At 38.5% G+C, this 25891-nt stretch overlaps 1 protein-coding gene across 1 annotated transcript; it reads left to right on the top strand.

Annotated features, from left to right (window-relative positions):
* On the top strand, positions 1-24834 carry HGL1 (heteroglycan glucosidase 1). Its single transcript, XM_088514727.1, has 23 exons — positions 1-309; positions 561-822; positions 994-1062; positions 1147-1284; positions 1364-1481; positions 2233-2315; positions 2877-2972; positions 3251-3419; positions 3492-3634; positions 3709-3795; positions 4019-4204; positions 8199-8366; positions 9188-9308; positions 9412-9481; positions 12658-12745; positions 12848-12968; positions 13704-13897; positions 14062-14170; positions 14511-14666; positions 19318-19420; positions 20596-20772; positions 22821-22966; positions 24271-24834. Exons 1-23 carry the CDS (start codon positions 107-109, stop codon positions 24462-24464), a joined length of 3201 nt encoding a protein of 1066 aa, XP_088370853.1. The 5' UTR covers positions 1-106; the 3' UTR covers positions 24465-24834.
* The last annotated feature ends 1057 nt before the right edge of the window (positions 24835-25891 follow it).

Consider the following 25891-nt stretch of genomic DNA (forward strand, 5'->3'; position numbering starts at 1 on the left):
CTGTCATTTCATCCATCCATATGTCCAACCATTTACATAGCAATTAAAATAATGATAACAAAATGGCGAAACTAATAAAGTAGTAAAAGGAGTAGAACATTCACCAATGGGAGAACTACAAGTGTGGAGTAACAGTGTTGCTGGTGGAGGAGCATCGGGAATCGCGCACAGGCATCACCAGCACAGTGCCTATAAAAGGTGTGACACTGGGAGTGGAATATCATCGGTGGTGAGGTTGAAGAAGCTTCTTGGTGCTGCTCCGGAGGCCCTCTTTGTTTCATCATCGCCATCTCCGTTTCGCTTCATCAGGTTCTTACTGTAATATTTGATTGAAATATTTTGTAATATTTAATTTCGATTTTTGTTGATAATTGATGTATTTGAATTAGTGTACGAGTATTTGAGTGCGTGTAATGTATCGTATAGCGATTTTCTTCAAATGATGAACCATCTCGTGATTCTGTGTGGTTTTGTTTTTGATCAAATTCATGTAGTGTAATATCATTTTCTGCTGTGTTGTGAAGACAAGGATAAATTATAATGTAAGTTTTGGCATGCAGGAAGAAGAGGTTGATATCTAAGATGGCTGGTTCTGAAGTAAAGCCACTCACTGCAGATGTCGTCTCGGGGGACATGATCTTTCAACCTATACTGGAAGATGGAGTCTTCCGATTTGATTCTTCAAATGATAGAGATGCAGCATTTCCTAGTTTATCTTTCATAAACACCAAGGATAGGGACGTGCCAATCACGACTCACAAGGTGCCCGTATATACCCCAACATTTGAATGTCTTTTGGGTCAGCAGATCGTTAAAATTGAGGTCAGTTGCTGCATTGTTTTTGCTTTTTGATAAGCAATCAAAAAATTTATTTGGTGCTTCACCTTCTGAGTTTGTCCAATAGATTATAATTTATATGTTGCTGCAATTTCAAGTGTAGCATGCTTCCCACTTCCCTCCTAACTGATGTCATGGTATTTGCTTCTAATTTAGCTTCCTGCGGGTACCTCCTTCTATGGCTCTGGAGAAGTTAGTGGACAACTTGAGCGGACAGGAAAGAGAGTATGTATTTTTTTTTTTTTGATATTCCATCCATGAAAGCTTTATCCTTGTTCTCTAAATATTGAGTGGTTCCATTTCTTTTAGGTTTTTACTTGGAACACTGATGCATGGGGTTATGGTCCTGAAACTACATCTTTATACCAGTCTCATCCTTGGGTGCTAGCTATTCTTCCCAATGGAGAGGCACTGGGGGTTCTCGCTGACACAACACGACGCTGTGAGGTGCTGTGACAAATGAACCTTTCAGAAACCTTTATATTTTCACTCATTTGGTGGTTACATTTATCTTTTTCATGAGCAGATTGACCTCAGGAAAGAATCGGGAATACGATTTACTGCTCCATCCTCATATCCTGTTATTACATTTGGTCCATTTTCTTCACCCACTGCTGTCTTGATATCTTTATCTCAAGCAATTGGTAATTTCCTAAACCATTCTAGCTTTTGTTTCTTTAGTCCTTTTCTGTATCAGTTCAAATATTGTAATGTGCTCATGATGGTTAATTTTTTTTTGATAAGTACACTTCCGTTTTGCTCATGATAGTTAAATTAATTAAAAGGAACTTGAAATTTGTTGATTGAAGGGTCTTATACAATTCAATGTGCCCATGATAATCAAATATTGTAATGTGCTCATGTATCAATTCAAATATTGTAATGTGCCCATTTTCTTTGCCCCCAAATAAAATCTCTTATGATGAGCCCTAATTGACCCACTAGAACAGAGCTTTTTGAAACCAAGGGCCACGATTGATTGTGAGAGAGATAGCCGCAATTGATTTGCGAGAGAGAATTTTGATGGTGCAACTGGGATTAGAGAAACAAAGAGCGTGAGAGACATTTAGGAAATTATGGGTCACAATTGTGAGTTTCTTTTCTTAATTTTTTATTTGAAGTGGTAGCAGTACTCTTCCTATGTCGTGATTGTGCTTGAAATTTGAAATCATTTTTTAATTTCGAACTTATATTTGACCATGTCAAAATCTATATGTGTCAGACATTAAGACCTCAAGGGTTTTGGAATATTCGTTCTTTTTGGGTTATCATATTGTCAACATGAACCGTTTGACTACGAATCACTATAATCGATTTGTATTGAACATTCTTTATTCTTAAAGTTTTATCATTTTATCAGTGATTTATGCTGAATAACTTGTGGTTTCTCGTCAGGATCTGTATTTATGCCCCCGAAGTGGTCCCTGGGCTATCACCAATGTCGGTGGAGTTATGATTCAGATAAGAGAGTTCTTGAGGTAGGTACATTTCAATATCTCAAATGAATGCTACTCTCTCTCCTTCTGGCATGCATATATACATATATACTTGTGGTAATGTATGTTCAAGTGCTTCATTGTCTATTTTTTTATTTGGTGATATATGTGAATAAGGTTGACTATATAGTGACAAATATAATATGGACAATTTTTTAATTTGTTCTCTATTTCTTTGCTAAGGAGGAAGCAAAATGCTGATAGTTTTCACCCCTGCCATCCCATTATAGATGAGAGTTTAAAAATGATTCTTAATGAAATAAAATAAACAAGGCTTTATAAAGTACCTTTAGATGGACCATGTACGTATAGTAGTGTTGCCCACTTGATATTGGGCATTGAAGGAACATTTTTCTGTTCTTTTTTTTTTTTTTTTTTTTTTTTTTTTTTTTTTTAAATTCTTGTCATGTAACAAATATTCACCTGTTGTGGGAAGGAGGGAATAGTTCATTGCATTATACTTTCGGGCTGTTGACCAACAATTCTAGTTTAATCATTAGTTATCATTTTCTTTTCTTAATTATTGAACAACTTATTTTGCAGATTGCCCGAACATTCCGGGAGAAAGGTGTACCTTGTGATGTCATATGGATGGATATCGATTACATGGATGGTTTTCGTTGTTTCACATTTGACAAGGCATGTCCTCTTTGAACGATCTTTCTATATGACAATGCCATAAGTAGATAGATGCCTCCAATATTATGATAATGAAATAACATAAAATAAACACATCAACTGTTTACATCAAGTGTTCTCATACTAGGTTCTATCTTGTGTTGCATACTTCATGGATGAAGAATATTTTAATTACAGAAGATAGTTCCTTGTGAGCTTGGGGAATGAATTAGTCATGTTGTATTAGATCTTTAACTTCATTCTTGACACTGAAAATAAACGATTATGATATCTTTCAGGACCGTTTCTCAGATCCAAAATCTTTGGTAAATGATCTTCACCGTAATGGTTTCAAAGCTATCTGGATGCTTGACCCAGGGATAAAAAAAGAAGGGGGTTATTCTGTCTATGATAGTGGTTCAAAAAGTGATGTCTGGATTCAAAAAGCAGATGGAACTCCTTTTGTTGGTATGCCTTCTTTATGCACTGGTACTTAATTCTGATAGTTGGTATTTTACAATATTTCCAATTCGTCTTCAGGGGAGGTGTGGCCTGGGCCTTGTGTTTTCCCTGACTTTACGCAGTCAAAAGCTCGTTCCTGGTGGGCTGGATTAGTGAAAGATTTCATATCTAATGGTGTTGATGGTATATGGAATGATATGAATGAACCAGCTGTTTTTAAGGTAATTCAATAATTCCGTGTTAGTACTTTGCCATTTCTTACATTTTTATTTGGTCTAATTATTTTTCTTTTCAGACTGTAACAAAAACGATGCCTGAGAGCAATATCCATAGGGGAGACGATGAACTAGGAGGTTGTCAAAATCATTCTTATTACCACAACGTATTACTCTGTAACCCTAGTCTTGTGTTTTTTTCTTGTTATTTTTGTTGTTAACCCTAGTTTCTTTTTGATGAATTTTGGCTGTCAACATGTTTTTGATAATAATTTCTGAACTTAGATATATACTAGTTGAGTTCGCTTCGGTACCACCGGATCCTTTCTAGGAACTTGACTGACATAATAAATTATGAAGTTTTCTCATTTAATGTATTGCCCATTCTAGGTGTATGGCATGCTGATGGCAAGATCAACATATGAAGGCATGAAGTTAGCCAATGAAAATAAGCGTCCTTTTGTCCTCACCAGAGCTGGATTTATTGGTAGCCAAAGGTATGCTGCAACATGGACAGGAGATAACCTTTCGACCTGGGAGCATCTTCATATGAGTATCTCCATGGTACTTCAATTGGTAAGTAATTTTCGGAGTCCTGTTTGCCTGATGAAAAATTGGAGACAGGAATTTGCTTTGGTGCATTTCATTCTGTTGTAATTTATGCTTTTTCCTTTCCTTCCAACTCTCTACAAACCTTGTCTCTCATCTTGTGATTCTGTGGAGAACTTTGGGGCTGCGTATATGGTGGTATGTGCATGTGAAGTCAAAATTCATTGATGCAGCCATGGAATACGGGTGAAGTTGCTGTCGTCAGTAATTTTCAGTTTTGACATCTTAAAGCTATTCATATATGGGGCTTATGTGCAACACAGTATTGAGACTAGTCTTATATGATTTTGAAGGTCATGTCATTAGGAGTCTGTGGTAAAACAATTTTTAATTAGGGTCACCCGTTTCAAAGTTGTAGCTGTTTTTATGTGTCGGGACAGATCTGGAATTCTACAGGAAGTCCAGCATAAAACTTTACTTTTAGGGCTACTTTCTTTGTGTTTGGTCTAACAATATTAAGAGATCTTTATTGAGTTTTATTATTATTTGTAACATGTATCCCTCCCCCCATTCCGTTCACGAAATAGAAACGTAGAGGAGGTAGGATGGGCAGTTGGTCAGATCTAGTATGGATCGTAGTTGGAGTCGGCAGCTCTTCTTTTCACAATATTCAATTGAAATAAAATAAAGTGCCCAACGAAATCTCGACCATTTAATCTAAGATAAATCATTCGAATTTTCTTGATTCCCATCTAGATAATAAGTTTCATGAATTGGTCTATTTTTATAGCGTCTCTTTTTTTTTGTTGTTGTTATTATTATTATTTTGTAAAGTAAAAAGTTGTATGAAAATGCCTCATATACTTGAGAATTTGGACTTTGATTATGAGCTATTGAGTGTTTGACTTTGATACAAGAGTTCCTACTTTTTTGTTTGATAAGTAATATTGTATATACCAAAAAGTGCAGAGAGGCGCAACCCAAGTACATAGGACGTATACAAGAGAACGCCTAAGAAGAAGAAGTAAAAAGAACAAGAAAATTGGGAAAGTTAATCACCAACGGAGCTAAATAAGCAGCTGTCCAAGTGAACACGGAGAAGAAAAAAAAAGCCTTAAGCTTCTCCAAAGACCTCTCAAGATCTTCAAAACATCTCGCATTTCTCTCCCTCCACAAACACCACAAAAGGCAAAGAGGGACCATCTTCCACACCGTAGCACTCCAAGAACTACTTCTCGTCCACCAATAGGCAAACAGATCCGCCACCCTATTAGGCATCACCCAATTCAATCCAAAACGGCTGAAAATGGCATACCATAGTGCCCTGGCGACCGCATAGTGGAGAAAGAATGATCAATTGCCTCCCCATCCGATTTGCACATGCAACATCTATTGATCACGATAAGTTATCTCTTTCTAAGATTGTCCAATGTAAGGATCTTCCCTAGCACCGCTGTCCATACGAAAAAAGCCACTCTTGAAAGGGCCTTTGTCCGCCAAATACACTTCCAAGCGAAAATGAGATTCTCATTACAGGTAAGGAAAAATGGGAAAGCTACCTTGAGACTTGAACCGCCACACTACACATCATCCCAGAATCTAATATTGGAACCATCCTTTGGATCAAATTTGATATGACTAAAAAATAACCTCCATCCCTTCCTAATATTCTTCCAAAGCCCCACGCTATGCGGCCTTGACGTGTCGATGGAACACCACCCACCACCCCACTCAGAACCAAATTTTGCATCCATCACAATTCTCCACCAGGCCTCCCTCTTATTCGCATAATGCCACAGCCACTTCCCTAGCAAAGCTTTATTGAACACTCGCAGATTCTGAATCCCTAGACCACCCTCAGAGATAGGAGAACAAACCTTAGATCAGCTTACCAAATGATACTTGAACTCGTCACCTATCCCACCCCATAAAAATTCTCGTTGAAGCTTCTTTATACGACTAGCCATAGAAACAGGAATGGGAAATAGAGACAAGACATATGTCAGAAGATTGGAAAGAGTGCTCTTAATAAGGGTAACCCTACCACCCTTTGAAAGGTACATCCTTTTTCAACTGGCCAATTTGCGTTCAATTTTTTCCACAATGTCATCCCATATGGATTTAGCCTTGTAGCAAGCCCCCAAAGGAAGGCCAAGATATTTCAACAGAAGAGAATCTGTCCCGCAGCCCAGAATACCGGCCAAATCTCCCACATTGCCCACCGTGCCCACTGGAACCAAACAGATTTGGCCATATTCACCTTCAAGCCCGAAACAGCTCAAGAGGTCCTACTTTGTGCTTCCTTCTCTCTCTCCCTCTCTTTTCTTCCTCTCCTTCTTTGGTGTGCTGCTCATTCGTTACTTTCACAACAAAACCTTGATTCCCTTCCTTCTCTGCAAGCCCAAAGCATATCTCTTTTACTACACCCTCAAACCCTTCCTCTACTCTTATATACCTTGAAACCCTTTAAACCCAAAACTTTCCATGACCTTAAGCCATCAAACAGCCCTTCCAATCAGCTTTAAAGGAACCATCTTAGTTTTTTTTTCTTTGGTTGGTAAGTGTATTAAAGAAAAGCTAAAAACGAAAGCCCAAGGGGCATCTTCCAGACTGTAGAACAAGCTCAAATAGCAAAACAACTAAACCAAATACAAAAGGGCTACTCATTAAACAACATCTACAACTAACAAAATGAACAAATCCCAATGTCAAAAAAAAAAAAAAAAAAAAAAAAAAAAAGAATCAAGAGTCATCCAGGTTCTTTGTGGCCAAACCTTCTACTGATTGGTAGACACCCTTTTCACTGTATACAACTTGTTTCTAACACAATGAGTTATTTCCTGTAGAACAGAACTGGCATTTATTCGATCTGACCTAATGATGCAAGTATTTTATTCCTTCAAAATAAAACAGACTAAAAGAGTAACAAAAAAAAAAAAAAAATAATCAGAGGATTTTAGAGTCTTTCCCCTTCTGAGTATGGCATATCCATCGGATAGTCCTTCCAGCACCTACAAATACATCTGGCCGTGATTCCATGTGTGTGTGGCACAAAGAGAAACAATTACTAGAGATGATGCTGTGACTCAAAAGTTGATCCTAAATAAGCCTCTCCTGACAGCCAACCATAGAATCATAGCATGTCTAGGGATTTCCATGTGAAACCAGACAAAACTCGACCAAGCCACATGCCCTCCCCTTGCTCTAATAAGCTCTCATGCAGCCTTAACGGTGAAAGGCCATTATTGGAATCAGTCCAAAGTTTCTCGCTGCCTGTATTGGGGAATGCTTCATGGTTTAAAATATCAGGAAATTGTTTTATGTATACTGTTCCATAACTAGATTGAGTCTTTATAGTGGAAAGTAAAATGGATGAAGCTCTAAAAGTTTGCCTTAACAAAGTAGGACAATGCAACTTGGATTAGACATGGCGGCCAATGAAAATTACTCTATGGTATCATACTATAGAATTTTTCTCTGAAAGAGTATAATTGTGGCCAAATTCAGGCCGTTTGTTTGGCAATTAGAAGGAGGTGTATGCAATTATTGCCTAGGGTAGATTGTGACTCACCTTTGTGTGGGTACAATGATAGTGATACCATTGACTGCCTGTGAAACAGTTCCTTTTTTGAATGCTGACACAGCTGTGTTTATGTTTGTCTCACATGGAAAGGAGTAATGACATTCGTAGTGATGTTTGTTTCCCTTGACATTCTTGTCCAAACTTCTGAAAACATTGTCCCATTTTTCTGTGTTGTACTAGGTCTTGTTTTCTTTTTCATTTGAAAAAAAGAGTAAGAGTTGTGCTATTTCTGTTTTCATGTGTTTTCTACTTTCCTGTATAGCTTCCTTCACTTATCCTAACTTTCATTTAGATATTTTTTCTTAATTCTTCCTCGACTCTGTTTGGTTTTGGAGGTAGTGAAATGCTTTTCTTTTCCAGATTAGTTACTTTAGAGGTGTGTTCATGCTCAGTTTTTGGTGTAAGTCTGCTCTAATTTGGGTTTTAGTTTGTGTTCAGGGACTTAGTGGTCAGCCACTTTCAGGACCTGATGTTGGTGGGTTTGCTGGAAATGCAACACCAAAGCTTTTTGGAAGGTGGATGGGCGTAGGTGCTATGTTTCCTTTTTGCCGTGGACATACTGAAATTGACACCATTGACCATGAACCCTGGTCTTTCGGGGAAGAGGTTTGTCTTCCTTTAGCTATACAACAATACCATTATACTAATTTCCAACCTGTGGTATGTGTGTGAATGAACATATTAACTTATTGATCATGGAGCACTTAATTGCACCACTTGAGTTCTGATACTTATAAAGGGAGCCATATTGATACAGCATCTATAACAAAAACTGATACCTCTTGGAAGACTTGGATACTCCAATTTCATAGAAGTGACCAAAATTTTAGAATGATATTTTTAAGTTATAACACTTATGTAGTATGTCTTGGATACTCCTGCACAAGTGCCAACACATCAAAGCACCTTGAACAGAATGTTGACGTGCATTAAAAATAGGATAGGACCCGGAACATTAAATGTTCTATGTTCTATGTAAGTAATCTTATTGAAGAAAGAGAATGCTAGAGTGTTAGTACATGAGAGGTATAGAAAAACACCAAATATTCAGAATCTGTACTTCTAAAAGGGTGCCATACCCCTATCAGATATGACAAATCGTATATACTTCCTGATACATATTCAATATTCCATACAAATATAAAACCTTACCAAAAATATTTTTTTTACTTTCAAGAATTGAGAAGATAATTTTGCATTTTCTGCAATATGAAATGGTATGAATTGTCATCTCATATGAGGTGTAGTTAATAATTTGCACATGATGTATAATTGTCTTATCATGCTAATTGTTCCATACTGAATGCATAGAAATGACTCTTTGTGGTATTACTTATTTTTAAGCATTACTAATTGCCCCTGTTAAAATGCTATTTTTCTGTTCTACCCGCAATTAGTTTAGCACTTACTCCAGTTTTATTTGTTAGTGTGAAGAAGTTTGCCGCCGAGCATTGAAAAGGCGCTACCGCCTTTTACCGCATATATACACTCTTTTTTATATGGCTCATACAAAGGGCACTCCAGTGGCAACGCCTACGTTTTTCGCCGGTGGGTTTTCCTGCCGTTGAATAATCAATTCCATTTGATTGATTTCACGAATGTATTATTTTTGTTTATGGGGTTCGTAATGTTATGTTAATTTCTTTTGCAGATCCTGAAGATCCCAGCTTAAGGAAGCTTGAAAATTCTTTTCTTTTGGGTTCAGTTTTAGTATATGCAAGGTTCTCATTCTATTCCTTCACATATAAAGTACTAGGTGATTGTAGAACTTCATACGTGTTTATATATGGCTTGGTTTCCTCTGGCATTACATTTTTTTGTTGCGGATTAGGATTGAACTAATTTTTAGAACTTCTAGAATCTGTGAACCTAGTCAAGATCTTTTAAGGACAACTGCTTTCTCTACAAATCTATTACAATATCATGAATGTGTCGATAATTTTGAGTCAAGTATAGTACTTTACAAAAAACTCAATCGGTTCCCTCTCTTACTTCCCCCCCCCCCCACCCCCCCTTTTTCTCTCTCTCTCTCTTGTCTATCTAGTGGTGGCGCGTGCAAGCGCGTCCCGCTAGGGTTGTGGTCCAGTTTGTCGCCAAGCTCTCTCTCTCTCTCCTCCTCGTCATTTTGGAGTGGCCTTTGGCTACTCTTGGTCCAAATCGAGAAGTCTCTAGAGGTTTAGGTAATTTACTTCTCCGGTGTGTGAAGTCCCACTCATGCGGCCGGTTGTCATTTCCAACTCACAAAAACCATCCATTTTCTCAGGTCGGTTCACCGGAAAATTGAAGGCGTTGCAACCTTTGAGTGTGAAGGTGCGCGTCGTGTTTCAAGTGGGTTGGTGTTTTGAGGGAGTGGGTTTCTGTTTGAAGGCCCAAGCTAATCCACTTTGTCGACGATGTGAGTGACACTAGGAGGCGCGTTCGGTGTGCCTTCTCTCGGGGGATGTCACACGACGAGGCTATGGAGAGGCGATTCAATGTGGAGGCAAAATCTTTTGCCTTTTCGGTGAAGGAAGGGCAGGCGATGGTCTAGTTGGAGGGGCTTTGCCGGGTTTTTTGGTTTTGGGTGTCTAGTGTATTGTTTGGCTTGTTGTGATGGTGGAAATGGTGTTGCGATACCCTGGGGTTAAGGATTTCGTCAAATTGTACTGGGAAGGCTTGAAGGTGATCATTGTCCGGAGAGGTGGTAATAGGGCAGGCCAGTTTTTGGAATTGGGAGTTTTCCGTAGAGGGTGGCCGGAATGGGCTGATTTTGCTTCCAAAGGGGCGCGAAGGGAGGGGATGGAGCTGTGCTGCTGGTGAATTGAGCAAGGTGCTGGGTTTTTTGAAGCCATGACAGTCCTGTCTTCTGGTGTTCCTTCTCCGGCGGGGAAGAATTATGGGATGAAGGTTGGGCTTGGGGTGGATATGGGTGAGACGTCGTATGTGGCGGTGTTACGAGCGGAGGCTAGACTTCCAGCGTCAGAGGAGTTGCCGACAATGCATTTTGGTGAACCGTGGGGTAAAGACCAGCTTTTAGCTGGTAATCCATTGGGTTACAATTCTGACACCCAACATTGGTCCTTTGAGTGAGGCATTGTTGAGTGTGCAGCTGGTGTTGCAGTCGTTGGGGCAGAATTTCAGCAAGGAAAGGAGCTCTCTACTCAAGGAAAAATGACTTGCCTATTTGATGCTTCAGACGAAGGGGATGGCAAGTGTTTTGGAAAGAGGCAAATGAAATCCCTTTTTTGGGCATGGAAGGGGATACGCTTGAAGGTGAAAGAGGAGGTAATTAGGGCCTTGTGGGGTATTCTAGACGGGTTGGAGGGTGTGGGCTGTTTTCTAGGTTTTGGGCGAAATTGTATGCCCGTTTTTGTTGGGCGGTCCAAAAGGGGGAAAATTTGGGCCCTAATCTCAAGACCATGCTCAAGTCTCAGTATAATTCTAAACCCAATCTGGGCTTGGTTGTTGAGGTGAAGCCTGCGGGCTATGTTCCTTCGGGTGGGGATTTTAGCATGCCTGAGTGTTGATTCGCCGGGGAAGTCGCTGGAGGTGTTTCTAGCTACGGCGACCGCATTTGGTATGGTCCGGCATGATGGATTGTCTATGGCTTCCACATGGATTGTCAATTGTCACACTAGGCCTTCTTTGGTAAGGTCTGAGCTTCATTCGGTTGTTTAGCTCACGTCGCCGGAGGTGGTTATGTTACTGGTGACCGCATTTGAAGATCTCTACCAGGTTGGGTTTGGTCCAGTATTCTCAAGTGAAGGCGGTGGATCCTCTCTGCTCCCTTTGGGTTCCGCATGTGGTGGTTTCCTCCTCGTCGGTGGTAGCCCAGACTTGGTCGGTGGTAGCCCAGATGTCGCTAGTTGGTAGTGGGTCCATTGTTAGCTTGCCAGAGGTCATGGATGGTTGAAGGGTTTTGGTTTGATGGTTTTGCTTTGACGGTTGTCTCGGAGCGCCCAATACCACCGGCACCTAAACCCTTGAATTTTTACAACCAAAAGCTAAAGGACAGTAGATATGCGAAGATGGATGTTAATCTGATCGCTGAGGCAGTGTCAGTGACTAGTACTCCGCTTGCTGTTCCTCTAGGTTCCAGCCTGAGCTTGCTCTCTATGCTGGTTGGTGAGATCGCAGCCAAGACTTCATTGGCAATTATTCACATCCCACCTATAGTGAGAAGTTTTCCGGAAAACCCTTTGGCGAGGGGTGTTCTTCAACCTGTGCTCCTCTATTGTGGCTCAGCCTTCTCTAGCAGTGATAGATAATCCCACAGTAATGGGTGCGTTGTCGGTGCTGGTTGTAAGGGATGATGGGGACGATGAGGAGGATGGGGATTTTCACCTGACCACTCCTCTGGATTGGGTGTGGTGGGGGTTTCCTGTGAGGGGAAGGTCGATCAGACAATTGGCTCTCTTGACCGCCATTGAAGAGGATAATTCTCGGGAGGTTAAGGGTGTGTGCTCTAGTTTTTGACAGCCAATATATATATATATATATATATATATATATATATATATATATATATATATATATTAAAGATGATCTCCTTCCTTCCAACAATGTCAACCCTTTCTTTTTCAAGAGTTCATTTTTTACTGAAAAAAGTGAAGCCTTTGTATACAAACCATTACAATGAGATATTACTAGCCTTTCTATTATCAGATTGCCGTGATTCCTATGATTCTTGCATCTCGCACGTAACTTTATTCCACATTGAACATGTACTGTTGGCATTACTGAGGCAAGTAAAAATAGAAAGTGCAAATATGATGTTTAGCCCCCTTGAATTTGAATATGTAATCATAAGCCTGTATAGAATAAAGGTCTGTTTGGTGCTCTCTGATTTCATTGCATTCAAGCTATATATTGATTTGAAAAATGCAATTTGTGCTAACATCCTTGCGATCTTGATTAGCACTATGCGTGGTCAAGGCTTGGATAAATTGGACTGTGCCTTTCCTAAGGGAATTTGGCTACGCTTTGACTTTGATGATTCGCATCCGGTATCTATTACTGCACATTTTGCTTTGCTTTTTGAAATTCAATGTTTACCTATTATCAATACTTTGTATTCCTTGTTTTTTCTATTTTTTTGGACATGACAGGATTTGCCAGCTTTATATTTACAAGGTGGATCAATTATACCTTTGGGTCCTCCTCATCAGCATGTTGGTGAAGCCAATCCTTCAGATGACTTGACACTTCTTGTGGCTTTAGATCAACATGGTAAGTTTATTGCTTTCAGTATTCTTCATAATGGACTTGAATTTTTCAGTTGTTGATGCCAATAAACTTAGTGCACCAGATTCAGGTCATATTTTGAAGCATGATTGGTTGCCTGAAGTGTTTTTGGTATGGATTTTCTTCCCACCATATTTACAGTCTTGCACGGATTGTTTAAGATGCTAGGTTGGCTTTAAAAAATTGCCTCCTGCTCTAGGGACATACTGATGTAGATCATATAGCCAAGAAAATTTCATGAAGTTTGAGATGGAGAGTTCGATCGATCGAAAGGATGAGGTGCTGCATAGTACTAATTCCTGACAGCTTTGATTGCTAGTTTGATCGATCGAAGTGATGGGGTCCTTTAGTAGTAATTCTAGAGAGGTTTGATCGATAATTCGATCTTAGTTGGTTCGATCGTGAATGCAATGTGTTCATTTTTATTTTTGCGATCAATTGGAATTAAGGTTTGATCAATCGATCCTGCAATAAAGGTATTTTTGTATTTTGTTTTTTAGGATTGTGACCCTACTTCTATTTAAGCTCAATAAGGACGGTCTGACCGTCTAGACTTGGCATTTTTCAGTTTTCTCAATAAGAAACACTCAAGGAGTGATTTTTCAGTTTTCCTGCATTTCCTTGATTTTTCTTGGATTTGTGGAACAGTTGTGAGTTGTTGTGCTTGTAGCTTCAGCTTCCTACTACACCGTGCTGCATCACATCACTTTTTATTTACAGGAAAAGCTGAAGGTGTTCTCTTTGAAGATGTTGGTGATGGATATGAATTCACTAGAGGTGAATATCTGTTGACACACTATGTTGCTGAACTTCATTCATCAGTTGTTACTGTTAGAGTTTCCAAAACTGAAGGATTATGGAAGAGGCCAAAGCGTCGTCTGCATGTGCAGTTATTGCTTGGTGGAGGCGCAATGGTATGTCATAATTTTTTGAGGGACAATTATTACTTATCAAAAAAAAAAAAAAAAAAAATTGAGGGACAATGCTGAAGAGTTTAAGACATGCATATTGTAGTAAATTAAGATCCTTTGTACTCTGTTTTCAAAATTTTCATTTGAAATTTGGGTACCTCTAACAGCTTGATATGTGGGGCGTGGATGGAGAAGTTCTGCAAATTATGATGCCTTCAGAAGAGGAAGTAAATAAGTTGGTTTCTACCACTGAAAAGCATTACAGGACTAGTTTGGGTAATACAGCTTATTCAAGGCTCTGTGCTAGCTCAACCTTTTTTTTTTTCCTGGTTACGTTTACATATTAATCTGGCTATATTCTAATTTGTTTTGACCGCAATGTCTTTACTGAAACCTTCTGCATAGGTTATTTGATTTTATTTTTATTTAGTAGCTTATTCATCTTTCTCCCGATGCATTTCTTTCTGCATTATGATTTCTTATGTCTTTATGCTTTTCTTTTCTCCATAAACTTGATATGTTGGACAATATTGATAATTAAAAATAAGTTTTATCGAATGCTATTTGTTAATATTTAGATTATCATGCTTTTTGCTGATGAAGTTGTTAACTGCAGAAAGTGCTAAGCAAATTCCAGATGTGGAAGAGGTTTCTGGACAAAAGGGAGTAGAACTTTCAAGGACTCCTATTGAACTGAAAAGTGGTGATTGGATTCTGAAAGTAGTTCCTTGGATTGGGGGTAGAATTATTTCCATGATGCACCTTCCTTCGGGTAATATATTTGAATGGAATTATTTCCACAAGCTTTTTATGATGCACCTTCCTTTGTGAAAATATTTGAGAATGGAAGTTCTGCTTATATGATCGATTGTTTTAATGTCACTGCTGAGATGGCTGTGCCTTGAGCTGACATAATAACTAATGTTTGTATTGAGAAATATGGTAGATGTCTTTTAAAGGATTTATATGTTTTGGAGGTATAACATAGATCACAATGCATCAGAGGAATAGATTTGGGGTAGGAATTCAGTATGGCGGCCTTAATCTGAATTTGTGGTTTGGTTGCAATCCAGTAATCTGACTTCGTCTTTTGGGTGCAATCCATAATTTGGAAAGAGATGTTTATATCAAGATACTTGCAGAAAAAGAGGAAATTGATAATGTCATTATTGTCACTATCTCCTTCACGGTAGTCACTGTTGCAACTACCCTGTCTCAAACCGAGAGACCTCCACCTGTCACCATTTTCAACCCGTTTCCCTCAGTTGCTCCTCTTACTAGCCGTTTCAATTAAAATTATTACATATTTATCTGATTGCTTGGCACTATCAATGCGCTGTTAGTCTCTTGGTATTTTCAAATTGGTGTTATCCTACCCTAGCTCCCAAAATGTTCTCTCGTCAACTAGGCTTAACTGATTTTTTGAGGAAAGAAATTTTCTCGTCCTTTCCTGCATTTATTTGTGGTGAGGTGCCACTATATAATCCTTATGCCTATAAAGTCAGTTTGTTTAATTAATTCTTATATTTCCAAAAGGGTTGTGCGGCGGTTATTTCATTAATTAAAAGGTCCGAAGACTTGGGGAAAGCAATAGATTACAAAAGATAGGACAACTACTAGCTACAGGGGCACTTTAGTCACAAGGACTAAGCATATTAGTCTCTCCCCAATCAGTCGGCTATTAGCCCTAGCCCTAACCTTCTTTAGTAGCGCCCTTGCTTCCCGTGCCCTCTTCCTGTCCAGATGGACTAGGCTTCTCCTCGATATCGAGGTGGGAGAGGTTTTTCCTCCCCCTTGTCTTGATGAAGGCACCCCTCTGCAATCCGAGCCAGCAATTGGACTATTATCTGAGCCTCTCCTTGTCTAAGGTGCTATGTGTTTAGTCCACACAAAGGTGGCCAATGCCTAACCGCAGACACACTCCTTTAGGGCTGGTATTTCCTTTCCTCCATCTTTGGAACGTCCTTGGGTGACATCTTTTGCAAAAAAAATGTTTCATTAGACATTCCCTATCTCCTTGCAGGCAAATCCTAGTTCCTTCCTGTTCTATACCTCATTGGATCATAACTTATGCTCTGGCGTCATTTCCTATACTCTAATCCTATAGACACAACCTCATAGGGGTCCTTATAGCCGATTGCTTTGATACCAACTTGTAGCGCCCTGACCAATTTAGGTTGATTGAACGCTTGCATATTCCAAGTGACATTACTACTTTACCTCAATAGTGCACCAGAAAAATAGCTTATCTTATTTTTTTTTTCTTCCTTTTGAAACCACAAGTTCACTTTTATGTAAAACCGATTCATGGCTTTCATGAATCTTGCTTTAGTGAAATCATCAGTGAAAAATATTTAAATCAGGGAGATCTTTCTTTCATAATAGATTTCAATCTATCATTGATCTTTGCATTTTCTTTTGTAGAATCATATTAACATAACCATTTACATATTTATGTTAACATAGTTGTTATCGGATAATAATGAGAAACAATATTTAAATTAAGACATGCAATATATATCATCATAATGACATATACAAAATTTTATGTTTTTTAATTCATAAAAAAAAAAGACATAAAAAATCAAAATGATCATTTCAGTTTTATTATGCGCTGCTTGTACCGTCCCTTTCAACACTGGGTCGTTATGTGTTTAAACCCACTTAACACTGTGTTTGTTAAGTGTACTCCCTCAGTTAATGCTGGGTTGCCAATCGTGCTCCTCCTTCTAGCACTGGGTTTGTGAAGCATACTCTCCCTCCTAGCACTGGGTTGTTAAGCTTACTCCCTCGCTTAACGCTGTGTTTGCTAGTTGTATTCCCCCTTCTAGCCCTGGGGTTATTGAGCGTTTCACCCCCACTCAACACTAGATCGTGAGAGAACAATTTTTTCACACAAAATTTTATTCTTGATAAAACCTTACTTTACATTTTATTTCTCAGAAAATGTTATTCTTTAACACTAGTCTCTCCATTTCTCATAACCCTTTTAGTCGTTTGAAATCCTTCTCTTTCAAATTCTTTTCTTGTAAACACGCTTGTAAAACACAATGAAACGTAAGATATTGCTGATTAACATATTCTAAATAGGTAGGGCTCATAATCATGAGTAAATCATGTCAATGTGAAAACATATTTATGAAGTGGTCATAAGTGTTCTACTTACAACTTTCGCTATTCCTTTCCTTTGCCCAAGCGTTTATGCTTGTATCGTGTGCTTGTCTGCATTATGTTATAATCACTAATTAGACATCATCCCTTTTGGTATCTCCAAAACTTTCTTCAAAATCCTTTCTCCCTGAAAGGCCTTTACTTTTCAGCTATGGATAGTCCCAGTTGAATGGACTGCACCCGCAGCTGCGAGTGGGGCTTTCTAATCCTCAGTTTTGTTCTCCCGAAGCTCTTGGATATTGCCTCGTTCGAATGTCATCAACACCATTCCAATGACAATGTGCAGAAACTGCACCCCAACGTGAAAAAATCCCTTACAACCAATTTTTATCATTCTAAAATCTCCTTTCATACCATACAATCTTTAACAACTCCACATGCATCTAAAACTCCATCATTATTACGGTAAAAATCCTTAGTTTTTCACGAGAACCCTTGTTTTCGCTATTTTTCTTCCAACAACACCATCAAGCTTCCATTTAACCAACACAACTACTTCCTAATGCCCTCCATGCATTATATAAACATCTATAAACCTAACGGAATTGAAATGAGAGCAAAGAGAGGAATTATACCTTTACCTTTCCTCCAAGCTCTTTCTTTCTCTCTCTCTCTCTCTCTCTCTCTCTCTTTTCTCACTTTCTCTGCACTCAAAACACTTAAATTATGACTAAAACTCTCCTCACTTGAGTTGCTGGAATGACTGAAAGGAAATGCAAGTTTTTCCTTCAACTTCCATCTCTTTAAACATGCAATTTTCCTGGTACTGTACACTGGCGGTTGAACGGGATGTTCCTCTGTTTGAGCGTCGCTAAGTCAGCTTCATTAAATATGTGTTGTGTCAGCGCCACATCACACCATACAATTTTTGACATGTAGAGATGCTTCCCCGTTTGAACACGAACTTGCACTTGCACTTGCATTAAAACACGTGTCCCATTAGTCGTTTCGACACATGATGAAATCAAGATTGTTGATCTACGTGGAGATGCTCCTCCATTCAGACTTGATCACTCAGATTTGATCTTGGCCATTCGTTTAACCGCGCTCGCATCTAGCTGCCATGTGGCATCATTGCCATTTGATTGGGATCACCCTCCTATCGAATGAGGCAAATTTTCTAAGTTTCGAGCCTAAGTTCTAATTTCAACTAATTGGACACCTTTAGATCTAACAATGCTTCATTCCAAAATGACCGGGACATATATTTTATTATTATTTGTATCCTTTAATTTTCTTGGGTGTTACACTAAGTGTCCCAAATTGGTTAAGTGCAATTTTAACTTTGTGTATATAAGCTCTTAGGCACCCTCTTCTTGCAAGCTGGTTTTCAAAGGTGAGTTCTACCTAAGGCTTATATCATTTGGTATCAAAGTCACCACCACGTCGAGTGTGGAATCAAACATAGCTCGTCGAATGTGGGATCAAATGGGTTGCGGCTTTGTGGCTGAGTCTCAGAGAGAGCGATCTATAGGCTAGATCAAAATGTCTTGGTATTATGTATGGGCATAATGTTAAAGTATTAAATACTGATAGGTGAGTGGAGCCACCAAAAGAGAAAAAGGCTACCATCGGATTAATGTCAATAGAGTGGGTCGTCATGGACGTCGGCTGTGGAGTGTGAAGGTATGTTACGATCCTAGTCATTTTCTCTTTTGGTGGCTTCACTCACTTATTGGCATTCAATGATTGAAATCTATGCCCATAGATAATCCCAAGACATTTTAATTCAGCCTATAAGTTGTTCTTGTGACTTGGTCACAAAGATGTAACTCATTTGATCCCATATCTGAGAAGCTGCATCCGATTCCATACTCGACATAGTGTTGACTCTAATATCAAATAATTCAAACCTTAGATATAACTCACTCTTGAAACTCGGTTTGGTAAGGGAGAAGGTGCCTAAGAGTTTATATATATATGCTTAAGATTGGCTTTAGGTGAGTTTTACCTAAGGTTTGTATCAAATAGTCCATTTTATTTTTACTTTTTCCAAATAGCAATTTTGTAAGATTGTAATTGGTTTATATGAAACGTCAATCATGGTCTCCACAACTCAACCTGTGTTTGCACTTTCAATTGATTAAAGTAGCTTATTAAGTGGAGAGAACAATATCCATCAAATTGTTCATGTCAGATACTGCAATCATGATTCCTAGAGCACCCCGAATGAACTTCTTTATAAGAATGTAATCTGCATCATCTGCTCTTTATGGTCAATGCTTTGTTTTACCATGTAATGATGGATGCAGGAACGCAGTGGCTCCACAGCAGGGTTGATATCAATGGGTATGAAGAATATAGTGGCACTGAGTACCGATCTGCTGGATGTTCTGAGGAATACAATGTCATTGAGTGAGTTGCTGAATTACTTGTCAGTGCCAATCTTTATTGGAGAAGTATAGTTTTGACATAACATATAGAATCTGATAAATACATCCTTACATTAACTTATCAAACATTTTGTCAAGGGGCTGATCTAATCAGCTGTTTTTCCAACATCTAATCACAGCTGATTAGATCACCCACTTTCGCTTTTATCTAGCCCATCAAGCTCAGATCCGTGATCTTTTTCTAGATCTAGATGTTCTTCTCATAGATCTAGGATCTGTTGCTTTGATATGACTTGACGTAGTGAAGTTTAGATATGGCTGTGGTTCAGGAAGGTGTCACCTTTCTGGCTAACTGAAATTAACGAGGCGTTAAGAAGAATTTCCAGAAATAACACAAGTGGTTATAGGAAGATAGGCGATGTTTTTGAATTTGGAACTATAGATAATAAATCTATAAATCTCTAGTTTTAGGGTAACCCCCACAACACCCACCACCACCCCCCCCCCCCCCCCCCCCCACCAGGCTTCTTTTCCTTTTGAAATCCATGGACAGGTTATACCATCAAGGGGAAGAAATTATTGTTTTCAGAAGGGCTCAAACCCTCTACTGTGGGTCTTTCCAAGCTGGTATTCTGAAAGATACTCTTTTATGTATTTAGTGGGTGAAATAGACAATTTGGTTACTGGGCAGTGTGGTTTCTAACGAGTGTGTTATGCATGAGAATCTGGACTATTCTAGAGAACATGTGAAGAGAGTTGTGTTAGTCAAGGGCAATTATGTATTTCAAGTTAAGCAATAATATACATAAAGAGGTTCCACTCACTCTGGTGATTCTCATTCTTCTGCTTTTAAGACCAACAGTCTTACATGGTATTGAAGTTAATGGGTTGGATGGATAGCTGCACTGTAGTGTAACCTTTTCTTGCGGTTTCATGTCCATACTTCTTTTTTTAGAGAGTCACCATCATTTGCTAAGCTGGTTTACTGCTCTGTTTAAGCATAAACGGAATTCAGAAATTTTTGAAATTCCAAGTTTTTGTACATTGAAATTTTCAAGACTAATAAACTTGTTATGGCTGCCTCAAAGGGAGGAATGGCAGTAATAGCATTATTGCGACAGTTCTTTCTTATATTTTCTTTTGCGCTCCTTGGGTACTTGTACAAATTTTATTCTATTGAGTTCTTTTTCCTTGTAGGCGTAGTCTTGAGCATGCTGCAGGAGAGGAAGAATCAATTATGTTAGAAGGTGATATTGGTGGTGCGTTGGTTCTTCAAAGGAAAATATATATTCCAAATGATCATCCCGAGTATTTCCAAATTGACTCTAGCATTATTGCCCACAAAGTTGGTGCTGGTTCTGGTGGCTTTTCAAGGTTTGGTCCTACAACTACTCTCTCTCTCTCCCCAACTCTTTTCTCCTTTTTGCCTATTAAGAAGGATGGTAGCTTTTCTATTACTATACCAATTGCAATTGTGAATATGCATATATTGTCCTGTCTTGAACATACTTTAGGCAGTGAGTTCCAACTCAACAGTTATAGCTCGTGACACGTCTCGTTCGAATGTTGACCTGTCTCATTTGAATGAGATTCATTTTTTAGCCATTAAGGAAGTTTTCAGTGCGTGACATATGGCATCTGATGCGGCATTTGACCTAACATGTGGCAGAAATTTAAAGCAAAAAATGTAAAAAATTTGAAGGTAAAAATTATTTTTGGGGTGTATAGTTCATAAAAATACCTAAAATTTTGAAGAAATTTTCAAAATTTTGTGACTTTTTTGAAATTTGGAATGCCTCGAACCCGGCCTCAAACCCCTCCAAGGCTAGGGGTGGTTCCGTCCTTATTGTGGCCACACAGCTATGATTGGTGCGGTCATTTTCAGGCCCAAAATCAATTGTTTTTACCTCCAAATCCTTATTCTAAGTTATTTTCCGCCACTTTTTTCTTGGAAATATTCATTTTATTTGGCTGGCCAGGGTTCTCTTTTCCCTATTCGTGGTTATATCTCCCTTCCTCCTGGATTTTCTTTCCCCTTAAATCTTAAGTTTCTACTTACTATATACAGCACAACGTCAATATTCACTATTTTATGTCATTATCTCCAAATTTCTATTTGCCTTCAGCTTCTATTTTTCCTGGGTATTATAGTTGGACATGGAGCATCCTCTTTGGAAGATCTAGAGTAGAACATGACAAACCAAGAAATATTTTTGGTATTACAATAAGTATGAAAGTTAATTAAGTCATTAGTTTTTATATCATTTTGAATTTGGTTTTTTCAGAGTCAGGAGGTTTAAATTTCGTAAGTTCTTTCTATAGACCATAGCTATTTTATAAATCGGCATGTGTTATTTAGTTTATGGGCTTTTATGTTTGAATCTAATTTAATGAGGAGCTTGTTTACTGCTGAACTTAGCAATCTAGTCCTATTCGGACCTAGCTTTTTCTCACCTCTTTTATGACCCCACATCAAGCCCTTTCCTTTACCCTTCGAAAACCCTAAAAGCATGCATATATTTCCTAGCCTTTAGACACCAATTTATGCAAGAAACAAACGTTAGAATACCTAATTCTGCTGCTGTTCTGAAATTCACGGCCTTTATTCTATTGTTCAGCACTTTTCACCCCCTTCAAATCCAATCTTTTTCAATCCATATTCAAAGCGCAAGCCCTAATCGCCTCCTTATACAATTCTAAGCCCTTAATCCACTAATTTTCCATTTGCTAAGTCAGCAAAGTACTCGTAGACAGATTCGTTGTCCATGATCCACTCTTTTCTACAATTATTAATGCTCTTCGGAAACTCTCTCATTTCAAGACACTTGAACTAGTAAAAGGAGGTTGCCCATGATTGAACCTTTTATGCAAAGTGAAGCTGATGCGAGACAAACAATAAACACAAAACTCACTGTGAAAATAGAGAAAGTAGGGGCAAGAAGCTAAAGAAGAGAGAGAAAGAAGAGAAGGAAGAAGATAGAAAGAGAGAAGCCTGGGAAAGAGAGAGAAGAGAGAGCTAGGGGAGAGGAAGAGAGAGAAGAGAATCAATTTCTCATAATTTTATTTCATTAGAGTTTGTCTTCATTGGAGTACAAGCGACTTAAATAGGCTAACACTAAACCCTAGGGCAACGCCCATTTATTGACTTGCCTAACATAATCTAGGGCAACACCCATTATTGAACTACCCAAAATAATCTAGGGCAATCACCTATTTATTTAATTACCAAAAACAACACCATTGTCTCTTAAAAATTAAATAAAATATAAAATTAAATATTAACAAGGGTGCTTCGCCTTTTGCATCATACTAACTTTATTTCATATACTGTCATTCTAACTTTGACTTTGCTTCTGCTTTTTAACTTTATTTCCCTCTTTGAAATTCTTGCATAATTTTTTGCTATGCTTTTTGTCCTGTAGACTTGTTTGCTTGAGAGTACACCCTACATTCAGACTCTTGCACCCCACAGAATCGTTTGTGTCATTCACTTCCATTGATGGGTCAAAGCATGAAGTGTGGCCAGAATCTGGGGAGCAGGTTTATGAAGGGAATCTACTGCCTAATGGTAAACTTTTTATTTTCACTTCTTTAGAATCTTCATTGCCATCATAGTCAAAGCTATTTTAACAAAGAAGAATATGAAAACCATCAAAAGTGCGGGTCTTTACCCTTTATGTCACTCAGCATGAAAAGGGTTTTGAAAGTATTTGCTAATGCTTACCATGGTAGGAACTTGTTACTCGGTTAATGAAACTGTGTGGCAATTCCTAGTAGAAGTTGGACATGCTGTTCATTTCTGCGTGTTATGATCTGTGTGACTGTGTCCCAAATCTAATCCAAGATCCCCCCAAGCCAAAAAAAAAAAAAAAAAAATCAATCCAAGATTGCAGCAGATGAGCTGGAATGAATGTGATCCACTCAACAATAGAAAGGAAACTGGTGTTAGCATGACCAGGAAATAAAGTAAGCATGGACTACATATTCATTGAATATGCCATAACCATACTGTGTATTGTAGATCTCCTATATAAATGGTCTTTACACATTTTAAGGCATGACCAACTCAATATATATAGTTAATAGCTGATGTTATTATCATTTGGCTTTGTATTAAGGGCCAGTATGGCAAGGCAGTAACTTTTCAAAATATGAGAAGCCATACCTTCTTGGAAAAGCTACCCTGGGTTGCTTCTCAAAAACCACCCGAAAAGCTGAAACTACCTCACAAAAATGGCAAACAGCTAAAGCACCATTTAGGTTGTAACACCCCGCCTTAAATGATATGATATTGCTTGCTTCGGACCAAGCCCAGACGGTTTTATTATTGAATTTACTCTAAAAGGCTTAATACCATTTAGAGAGAGCATGCTCTATATAAGCACATTCTCTTTATCACATCTAGGCGATGTGGGACATTACAATCACCTCCTCTTAGGACCCAACGTCCTCGCTAACGACCCTCATTGGCTTGTGCACGTTTCGCCCATCTCAGGCTGGGCTTCGGCTTTGATACCATATATAACACTCCGTCCTAAATGATATGATATTATCCACTTTGGGTCAAGCCCGCACGGTTTTATTATTGGGTTTACCCCAAAAGACCTCATGTAAGCACATTCCCTTTCTCACACCCAGGCGATGTGGGACGCCGCATAGATACCAGCCGGAGTATAGGTTAGCCTACAAAAGCTGAAGCACTCCTCAAGAAACCACAAAAATCCCCAACCAGGCCTAAGTTATTCACTATTTAATTTAACTTAGCTTGTAGGAATTATTCTTACAAAGGTGATGTTGGAACCTTTTAAAACTTTAACATGCATTTGCCTATCTCGTTGATCAAGTTGGTTTTCATTGCGGTTCTTATTTCAGGTGAATGGGTGCTCACTGATAAATGTGTCGGCTTGGGCCTTGTCAATCGATTTAATGTTAATGAGGTTTTCAAGTGCCTCATCCATTGGGGAACAGGGACAGTTAATTTGGAGTTGTGGTCGGAAAATAGACCTGTTTCAAAGCAATCACCTCTCCGGATCTCCCACGTGTACGAGGTGATCGAAATCCCTTAGTTTGTAATCAGGATATGTAGATTAGAGATTCTAAGCTGGTATGTCTCTTAATAAGCTTGAAACTTAACTTGCATCCCCTGAAGAATGTATCTTCTATTATAACTACCCTTTTAGCATTGTTTTTTTTCCACTTCACACCTGATATCCTTCTATATCTGAAGAGCTATAGATATACTTCTATTCTATACCTTGAGGAGCTGAAGGAAAGTCAAAATGGTGGTTTTTTTTTTTTTTTTTTTTTTTTTTTTTTTTGTAAATTTGAAATAAACAACTGTTATTGAAACAGGAACCAAACAGGCCCTTAGTGTTCTTATGCAACTACTAGTAAAGCTAGTGAAAAGAAAGTCAACAAGCAATTTTGTTCATTTTATTCGTTTAAGCATTGTTGGCCTCTAAAATTCAACTATAACGATGAGTTTTTGGTTCCTAAGCTTCTTTGGTGTTTATTTGGTGGCTCTGTCCTCTCTCCTTTTTTTTTTTAATAGAGGTGGCTCTCTCCTTGATAACCTTTCTCTTTCTCCTAGAAAGTCTGTCCTCTTCCCTTTTTCCCCGGCTCTCCAGGAAGGACGGAAGGAGCTTCTCTTTTCCTCTTCAACACTTTGTCTCTGGCGTCCTTATAACACACTGCATAACAAAATAATTAATATCCCCCTCTCCCGCTTTGATTAGGAAAAAATAATAATAATAAGAATAAAATAATAATTAAAAGAAGAAAGAAAAAGAGGGGTAACCGATTGAAGGGGGAGCTTAGTTTGGTTGAGTTAGTTTAGTTAGAAATTAATGGAGTTTGGTGGGGCGAATTAAATTAGAAGTTTAGATGAAAATATAAACAACAATTTACTCTAAATAAATATCGTTGAGCATTTATCCCTCGCTCATCACTGGATTAGAATTAATACGTGTTTAACCCTCGCTCAACCATTGGCTAGAATTAATAAGGTTTAACCCTTCCTCATCACTAGATCAAAATTGATTAGGATTTTAAAAATCATGAGGGTGCTGCTACTTATCTCCATCAACTAAGAAGCTTTATTTACTCATTTTACTTATGCCAACATGTTTCTGTCCACAAATTGTGCACCGAAAGCTAAGGACATGAACAAATAGCCATACTTCTTTAGTGTATCCCCTATCCTGTCAGGTTTATATTAGGAATGAAACTAGTTGTTAATAGGTTTTTTACAAGCTTTTGAATCCATTCTGGATGTGCAAAACGTTTGTCATCACACTGAAAGTGGTAAAGAGATGAACCATAAGCTTAGTTGGGAAATATTAAGCAGTTACAAACTACTCCAGTCACGCATTGTTGCTCCCAACAACCTCAAGGGGTTGGCTCAAGTGATAAGGACCTTGGTCTTGATGGCATTCCATCAGGTCTAAGGTTCAAATTCGAATCCCCTTGAGTGCAAACAATTTCATGGGGCCAA

This window comes from Corylus avellana, chromosome 3 (genome assembly GCF_965113065.1).
Source record: "Corylus avellana chromosome 3, dhCorAvel1.hap1.2, whole genome shotgun sequence".
In the NCBI taxonomy this organism is placed as follows: Eukaryota; Viridiplantae; Streptophyta; class Magnoliopsida; order Fagales; family Betulaceae; genus Corylus; species Corylus avellana.

What these genes read in the sequence shown, in the direction of transcription:
- HGL1 (XM_088514727.1), top strand. Translation starts at nt 107, where the DNA reads ATGGGAGAACTACAAGTGTGGAGTAACAGTGTTGCTGGTGGAGGAGCA. An exon ending in TCTCCATGGTACTTCAATTG is followed by an intron (nt 4,205 to 8,198) that starts GTAAGTAATTTT and finishes GTTTGTGTTCAG; the next exon opens with GGACTTAGTGGTCAGCCACT. An exon ending in CCTGGTCTTTCGGGGAAGAG is followed by an intron (nt 8,367 to 9,187) that starts GTTTGTCTTCCT and finishes TTTATTTGTTAG; the next exon opens with TGTGAAGAAGTTTGCCGCCG.